The following is an 8,013-nucleotide window of genomic DNA, read 5'->3' as shown; positions in this document are numbered from 1 at the left end:
TAAGAAAAATAATTAATTACACACTAGCATAGTAGTAGCCTTAAGTTTTTTAACTTTATTTTTATAATTAGCTAAGTGTTTAAGGGTTTTATTTAGTAAGCTTTAAAGCTTTTATAGCTTTTTACTAACTTTTACTTACTTAGCTTCTGCTATATTAACTACTTTAGTAAAAGTATTAGTGTAGTCTTAGTAAGCTTACACTTTTAATAACTACTATAGTAGCTTATTTGCTATAACTGTGTAATCTACAGCTATAAGGTTTAGTAGGTCTAGGTAGAGGCTAATTAAATTATAATTAGTAGTACCCTAGGTAGTAGCCTTTATTTAAAATAATAGTGCTTTTCTAGCTTACTAAGCGTGCGCGTGCGTAGTTTTAATAGCGTAGTCCTTCTTAAACATATTGTTAGCGTAGAACTAAGCCTAGCATAGCAGCGTCCTTAGTTTAGGCGTATAGGCGTTGCTAGTAGGCTAGGTAGTAGAATTAACATGCATTTTAATTTTTAATAGCTTCTCTATTCTAGTGCTCTTAGCTCCTTCCCTCTACTCTAGGGTCTAGCAGTCTGCAGAGGTATAGTGTAGTGTGAGCCCCAGGTCTAGTAACGGTGGGGCTAATAGTTAATTAGTGGTGGGTTTGTACGTGGGTTTGTACAGAGCCTGCGGCTCTCTTCGCGTTGTTGCAGTAGTAGTTAGTACAGTAGGCCCCCCTCTACAGTTAATTTAAACTAAAGTAGCAGCGCTTCTAGCTTAAAGCTTCTTAATAAAGTGTAATAATCTAATTATTACTTAGTGTTACTTTTACAGTTACCTAGCCTAACTAGGGCTTTAAGGCAGATAGCTATTATTAACAAACTAAAGCTTAGCCTAGTTATACTAGCAGATTTATTTAAGTAAGAGTTAGTTAGCAGATTAAGCTTTTAGAGCTAACTATATAGTAGACCTAGATATTATGTTACTGTTCTCTAGCTAAATAAAATAATCTTAGTGTAATATAATAATAAGCACTGTTTTTACTACTATATAAAGCTAAGGAAGTAAGGCAGAGTAAGTTAGCTCTATTTTAGCTACACTAAGATAGAGAGGAGAAAGGGAGCTTTAAGGGCAGCTCTGCAGAAGAAGTGCTTACAGCGCTAAGGCGCTAGCAAAGACGCTAGCGCTAAGCAAACTAATAGCGTTGCGCTAGTCGCACCCCCTATATCCTGATTGGCTGCACGGGCAGCTCGTCATGTGACGCGCGACAGAGCTCTCTGCGTAGGACCGTCACAATTAGCTATTACGTAGGACTGTACACCCTGCCGTCAGCCCCTACCCTCCGTCCTATCATAGGAAACAACATTGACCTAAGTGCTTCCCAAAGCAAGGATTGTAACAGCTACTTAGTCTATGTAATAATAAACTAAACTTTAATCACAACTTCTAAAGGTAGTTAGGATCCTAAACTATATACATAGGGTTACATGCTTTGCATGCTCCTTAGCTATAAGCGCGCACAACGCGCATAGCATGCAAACAGTCCTTGCTTATTAGACAATGCACTCGGCCGTGCATTAGTCTAGTAGGTTTGTCCATTCCTTGTCTGTTAAGTTACGTAACTTGTCAGCCGGGAAAACAGGGAGATTCCATCCTTGTTTGTTTAAACAGTGGGGCACAGACAGTTAGTAGCTTACAGTCCAATCGTGGGTCGTAACACATGACTCGACCCTGTCCCCCGCAGTTACCTCTATTCCCCCTAAGTATTTAGTCGCACCTCTTCTCTTAGCTAGCTGGTTAGTTTTCTGATATCCTTCGTACAAGGCCTCTAGGTGTTAATAAGATTCCCAGGTCATTGAGTCCCCACGCACTCCCATTTGCCTCTGAGTAGATTCCTACCGTATTCGGACCCATTGTCTTGCCTGTGCCGTTACAATATACTACTTTATATATTAACATATCTACTACTATTATATACCTCTTGCTATTTTAAGCTCTGCCTATGTATAGAGAGAGTTCTAGAGGGGGAACGCTTTTAGAAAAAAGGCTTTTTTATCTACTACTATTATATACCTCTTACTCTTACTATTCTAAGCTCTGCCTATGTATAGAGAGGGTTCTAGAGAGAGGAACGCCTCTAGAAGAAAACTATTTTACATCCTACTATTACTACTACTATTGCTATTATAATATAATAATTTAAAAGTCTAATATCTAGTTTAATACCTAATCTAGTAGTTTTCTAATAGATAAAGTATTTAGTAGACTAATTTGCATAACTGTACTAATAAATTAATAGTTAAGTATTAATACTATTTTATATTTTAGTACTAACTTAATTTATAATATACTTCTACTTTTACTTTTAATCTTTTTTTACTTAGTTTTTTAACCTTATCTAATGGAATAAATATACTACTATAAAACTACCTTTTTACTTTTATCTTTTATTAAGTATTACTATAGTTATTAGGTTTTAAATAGTCTTTAATTCTATTTAAATTAGCTAGCTAAATGTTAGTGTAATGAATTAAATTTATGAAAAGAAAATATAGAAGTTAAAATAAGCTTTAAAATAGGCTATTAATTATCTAATTTAGATTAAAACTAATAGAGAAAGTTAAAGTTAAAGTTTTACTACTAATGTATACTCTTTACAATTCTAAGTGTAACAATTCTAATAAATTGTTTCTAACTATCTTAGGTAGCTTAGAACCTATCTAAAGGGTCTCTGTATTAGCTCTAACTCTAACTTAGCCCTACTCTCTATAGTTACTCTTATTCCTATAAGTATTTAGTTGCACCTCTTCTCTTAGCTAGCTTAGTAGTCTTCTAATATCCTTTGTACAAGGCCTATAGGTGTTAATAGTATTCCTAGGTTATTAAGTCCCTACGCACTTCTATATGCCTGTAAGTGGATTTCTATTACATTTAGATCTATTGTCTTGCCTACGCTGTTACACTAAGCTTCGCTTTTCTAAGACATTTATAAATTAGCGTAGTATATTACTTTATAAACATACTAAGCTAGTTTATACTAATATAGCCTAAATTATGCTTAGCGTGTAAAAGATTAGCTATATTAGCTATGTGTAGAGGATAAAATAGCCTGGCAGTAGCTGTTTAGAAGATCGGATGAAGTGACTCCCCTATCTAAGAGAGCTGAAGGCTCTCCTTATATACACCAAGCTTCGGAACATAATATCTCCAGATCCCGAGCTGCGTCACAGGCTCTAAGCCCCAGCCAAGGCTCTTAGTATACGCGACACTATGCCTACTAGCTAAAAGGTAAATTCTTATATATATAGCTTAAGTATATACTTAATAATTACTTACTTTTTTTATTATCTAGCTTTTATAAGTTAGCTGTAGAATTAGCTTATAAAAGTTATCTAGTATGTTAGTTATTTATTATTTTTTAAAAAACTTTATATAGTACTATAGTATATTACTTTAAAAGTGTTATGTTTTATTTAAAAGTCTAAAGTGTAAGCTATATTTAACTTTTTTTTTTAGCGTGTCTAAGTAGTATTGTTAGAAATGCATTAGTGTAAAAAAAGTAGTTTAGTAGAGTCTTAGTAAAAGTAAGTAATTTAGGTGTGTAAGAAACTTGCTTATAGTGTATGTTAAAAAGTTTTTTTTAAGTTTTTTTATTTTTTATTTAAAAAGTTTCTAAGTTATAATTATTTATACTTTTAAAAAATTTCTTAGATTTTTATTATTTTACTTTTATTTTTTATACTTTAAAATAAAATATTTATTTATTAAATATTTAAGTATACTAGAATTATAATAGCTACTAGAAGTTGCATGTCTTTAGCAGCAGGTGTCTAGCTAGATTGTCTGTAGGTAACTATAGTAGACTAAGGTACTAACACAAGAGCAGGATCGGCTATATCCACTTGTCTGCCATTGACCTTTTCCTGTTGAGTATGTTCTGCATTTTCTTGCTTCTTCACAGCTCGTCTGTGCCTACGGCTTTTGAGGTGAAGATTCCAATCATGTTGAGTAACAGCCACGATTCCACACATTTCACATATCCTCTTTTGCCAAAGATCTGGTCGTTGTGCTAGATCATAGTCTCGTTTTGGATTCAGCATTTCGCTCGAGGTTGTGGAGAGATCCGTTGGGGAGGGAAGTGAGCTACCGGAAATGAACCGTTCTGTGATATCTCTCGCTGGCCAAAGGACTTTCTCTTCCCAAGTAGCTTGATCTGACCCATCTAACAGGAATGTATTGTTCTTCTGCCCAGCATTATGAAGGGCATTCAAAAGTTTGATTCGGATCCAACGAATCTGGCGATTCGCATACTGTCGCGTGGCCGACCGTGTCTGCTCTATGGCTGTCATCTTTAATGTCTCTAGCTCTGCATCTACAGCCAAACCGCCATTAAGAGCAGATTTATAACCCAAGAACTGTTTGTATCCGATAGAGACCCATATACCACGAGTCTGGTCAATGGGGGTGCCGGTGAGAGCTTCCAAGGATGCTCGGAATGAGTTGAGAGCTTCGACCTCGGAAAGGAGCCCTTGGTTCAGCATCTTCGTGATGCGGTTATCTAGTCGCGGATATAAGACGTCTTTGGAGGCATGAACCCAGAGCACAAGGGTAGGAAATCTAAGTGTGGGTCCGAGTTTGATTGGCTGGTTGCTACCGGGAGCTCCTTCATTTGAGGAGATGTTTTGCTTGATTCGTTGCTTATCATAGATCTGCGAAGCTGGTTGCCCTGATTTTAGGAACATTTCCAGTGAGCGTTGGATCTTTCTTCTTTCATTTGGGTGCCATCGATCCGCCATGACTGGGTCCACCTCTTTTAATTTCTTCAGAATCACATCAGTTGGCTCACTTAGAATCGACAAGTCCGGTTTTGCCATGTTGACTGCTTTAAGGGGTGCATCAGCCAGTGCATCCTGGAATAGGAGAGACTGAGTATAGTAGTGCGTCCCTCCCACGAGAATGGGAAGCTTTCCACGACTTCGGATTTCATCTATCTGCACGTTCTCAGCTTCTGAAACCTCAGTATTAAGGGTGGTCCCTACCACGACCAGTGCCTTTTGAACGAACTTCCCCACAGTCCAAGTTTCTTCTTCAAGTCCAATGCGGCCTAGCAGATGATGAGTAATGCCTTTCTTTTCGTCTTCAGGAATTTTGTTGGTGATGATAGGTAATCCCCGGTAGAGTTGCATGGCATCTCCGTTGATAATTTCTCCATTGAAATTTCGCGCCACATCGACGGCAAGCTGCCCGCTGCGATCAATAATTTCCTGCGTTACTAGCTAGATACGGTAAACATACATCGGATTTTCCAGTCCCTGTAGCGCCTATGATAGCCACCAAGGGCCTGAGGGGTGCACTAGCCATTTTTATTGCGCACGAAACATGTCCATGAAGAAATCAGGCACCAGTTGGCGTTGCAGATGGCGAGCCGAAAAATGATGGGTGTGTTCGGCCTTCCTCTTTCGGACTAGTGCCAGTCACTCTTCCAGCTTTGGTTGCCCTCCGTTTCCAGCCACTCTGATTGACGGCTGACAAAATAGAAAATGTGACGCTCTCCCTCTTTCACCACTCCGGTGGCATTAGTCTTCAGAATGGCGCAACAAGATAGCACGAAGGATCTTGCCCCTTCAATTGACGTCACGAACCTGAGCTACGCCTTCCCCGACGGCTCCTCAGGCCTCAAAGATGTCTTCCTCAACCTGCCGCCAGGAAGCAGGGCGCTGCTGATAGGAGGTATAGTTGGTCAAGCCATGCTCGTGTGAATTTATGCTGACATAGTGCAGCGAACGGTGCTGGCAAGACGACGCTCCTCCGCCTCCTCTCTGGCAAGCGTATGGCTCCAGCTGGCTCCGTCTCGATCGCTGGCGTAGACCCCTTCAAATTCGGTCTAGAAGGTGTTACATATCTGGGTCTGGAATGGGTGCTCAACCCTATCGTACGCACCGACATCGATGTGCCGACCCTCCTCACCTCCGTGGGCGGGGACTACTATTGCGACCGCCGCGACGAACTCGTTCGGATACTGGACATTGACCTCGCATGGCGCATGCATGCAGTCTCGGACGGAGAGCGACGAAGAGTACAGCTTGCCATGGGGCTGCTCAGACCGTGGACGATATTACTACTGGACGAGATCACCGTAGATCTTGATCTGCTGTCGCGATCGAACTTCCTCACATTCTTGAAGCGCGAGACGGAGACGCGGGCTTGCACGATTGTCTACGCTACCCATATCCTGGACAACTTGGCAATGTGGCCGTCGCACCTAGTTCACATGGCGTTGGGTAAAGTCAAGAAGGTGGGCAGTATGGAAGAGCTGAATGTACAACCTGAGCCCGGAGTGAGAGCCATATCCGGGAATAGTCAGCTGGGTGAGTTGGTGTTGCGCTGGCTGCAGGAAGATCTTGATGAGCGTGGCCCTAGGAACGGTAATGGGAAGAGAAGTGAGGGCAAGACGTACGAGAGTCTCGAAGGGAAGGGTGGGTATGGCGCCGAGAAGGGGGATTTGCTTGGACCTCCGCGAAATCTGAGCCCGGCATAGTTGTGAAGATTGAACACGGTGTCCTGCTTCAATACTGCAGGTGCTCTAACGATTAATCATTTGGCGTTCCGGAGTGAAAACTCAACGAAGATACCCTTTTCGCCATTCAACATTATTGAACCCAATTCGCTAACACTGAAAAACAATGTCCTCAAACTACAATTACTTACCTGGTATATTCGCTTCGCATTCATAGCAGAATGTAAATCTATGCGTCTCAAAAAAATTTGGTCACTACGACTATCTGCATAACAAAGGTATCGCTCTTCGGTGCAGTCTGTGCGGCCGCTAGATGTTACGATGGTCTGGTTGGGCACAGGGACCAATAGGGTTACGTGACATGATCGGATCGGTGATGTGCTCGCAGGCTTGGCGGGATGCTCGCAAGGCAAGAGTTGCGAGCACCTGCTTAGCACAACAAGTACTAGCAAGCACTGCATAGTATATAGAACTGCTGTCCCTCTGCATTTAATAGATGATTGTAGTTATAACTTAGTTTACTTAGTACAGCCTAAGTGAAGTAATCTACTTAGTATCTAGTAGTTTTCTACTTATTATCTACTAAAGTAACGTACACTATAGGCGAGTTGCTTACACACCTAAGTTACTTACTTTTACTAAGACTACACTAAACTACTTTTTTTACTCTAATATATTTCTAATAACACTACTTAGATTTATTAAAAAATATTAAATATAGCTTATACTTTATACTTTTAAGTAAAATATAACACTTTTTAAGTAATATACTATAGCTATATATAAAGTTTTTTAAAAAAAAAAATAATAAATAACTAACACACTAGATAACTTTTATAAGTTAATTTTATAGCTAACTTATAAAAGCTAGATAATAATAAAAAGTAACGTACTTTACAAGCAAGTTGCTTACACACCTAAGTTGTTTACTTTTGCTAAGACCCTACTAAACTACTCTTTCTACACTAATGCATTATTAATAACACTACTTAGACATGCTAAAAGAACATTAGATATAGCTTACACTTTAATCTTTTAAATAAAATATAAAACTTTTAAAGAAATATACTACAGCTATATATAAAGTTTTTTAAAAGACAATAAATAACTATAGCACTAGATAACTTTTATAAGCTAATTTTATAGCTAACTTATAAAGGCTAGGTAATAATAAAAAGTAGGTAATTATTAAGACTATACTTAAGCTATATGCGTAAGAATTTTCTTCTTAAATAGCATTTATAGCTAATATAGCTAATTCTTTACATAATAAGTATAATCTAGGCTATATTAGCATAAACTAGCCTAGTATGTTTATAAAGCATTATTTAAAGCTTAAAGTAAAGTTTTAAGCGTAAGTATAGTTAATAAATATTTAGCTTATAATAAAGCTTATTTTACTAAAGTTATATGTATTATTATTCTAGATAACGTACTTCATGGGCGAGTTGCTCACACACCCGAGTCGCTCACTTTTGCCAAGACCCCACCAAACCACCCTTCCTACACCAATGCATTCCCCACAACAC

The 8,013-nt window shown here is 38.7% G+C and overlaps 2 protein-coding genes across 2 annotated transcripts; one reads left to right on the top strand and one right to left on the bottom strand.

The window, feature by feature from the left end:
* Window positions 1–3,822: 3,822 nt before the first annotated feature.
* Window positions 3,823–5,353, bottom strand: BDR25DRAFT_253897 (tRNA isopentenyltransferase). Its single transcript, XM_033686267.1, has 3 exons — window positions 5,263–5,353; window positions 5,007–5,207; window positions 3,823–4,958 (listed from the first exon to the last, which is right to left on the bottom strand). Exons 1-3 carry the CDS (start codon window positions 5,326–5,328, stop codon window positions 3,831–3,833), a joined length of 1,395 nt encoding a protein of 464 aa, XP_033551926.1. The 5' UTR covers window positions 5,329–5,353; the 3' UTR covers window positions 3,823–3,830.
* Window positions 5,354–5,496: 143 nt separating this feature from the next.
* On the top strand, window positions 5,497–6,636 carry BDR25DRAFT_279012 (ABC transporter-like protein). Its single transcript, XM_033687722.1, has 2 exons — window positions 5,497–5,697; window positions 5,748–6,636. The coding sequence occupies exons 1-2, from the start codon at window positions 5,556–5,558 to the stop codon at window positions 6,503–6,505; spliced, it is 900 nt and encodes a 299-aa protein (XP_033551925.1). The 5' UTR covers window positions 5,497–5,555; the 3' UTR covers window positions 6,506–6,636.
* The last annotated feature ends 1,377 nt before the right edge of the window (window positions 6,637–8,013 follow it).

The sequence above is a fragment of the Lindgomyces ingoldianus genome, assembly GCF_010093535.1.
Source record: "Lindgomyces ingoldianus strain ATCC 200398 unplaced genomic scaffold BDR25scaffold_5, whole genome shotgun sequence".
Classification (NCBI taxonomy): Eukaryota; Fungi; Ascomycota; class Dothideomycetes; order Pleosporales; family Lindgomycetaceae; genus Lindgomyces; species Lindgomyces ingoldianus.
Note: the sequence above shows the minus strand (reverse complement) of the source record. Positions and strands in the feature narration are given on the sequence as shown.

Excerpts from the sequence above, each read along its gene's own strand:
- BDR25DRAFT_253897 (XM_033686267.1), bottom strand. The coding sequence starts at position 5,328 with ATGGCTAGTGCACCCCTCAGGCCCTTGGTGGCTATCATAGGCGCTACA. Across the intron at positions 5,208-5,262 it reads CAGGGACTGGAAAATCCGAT|CTTGCCGTCGATGTGGCGCG; the intron begins GTATGTTTACCG and ends CGCAGCGGGCAG. Across the intron at positions 4,959-5,006 it reads TTCAAAAGGCACTGGTCGTG|ATAGATGAAATCCGAAGTCG; the intron begins GTAGGGACCACC and ends GAGAACGTGCAG.
- BDR25DRAFT_279012 (XM_033687722.1), top strand. The coding sequence starts at position 5,556 with ATGGCGCAACAAGATAGCACGAAGGATCTTGCCCCTTCAATTGACGTC. Across the intron at positions 5,698-5,747 it reads CAGGGCGCTGCTGATAGGAG|CGAACGGTGCTGGCAAGACG; the intron begins GTATAGTTGGTC and ends GACATAGTGCAG.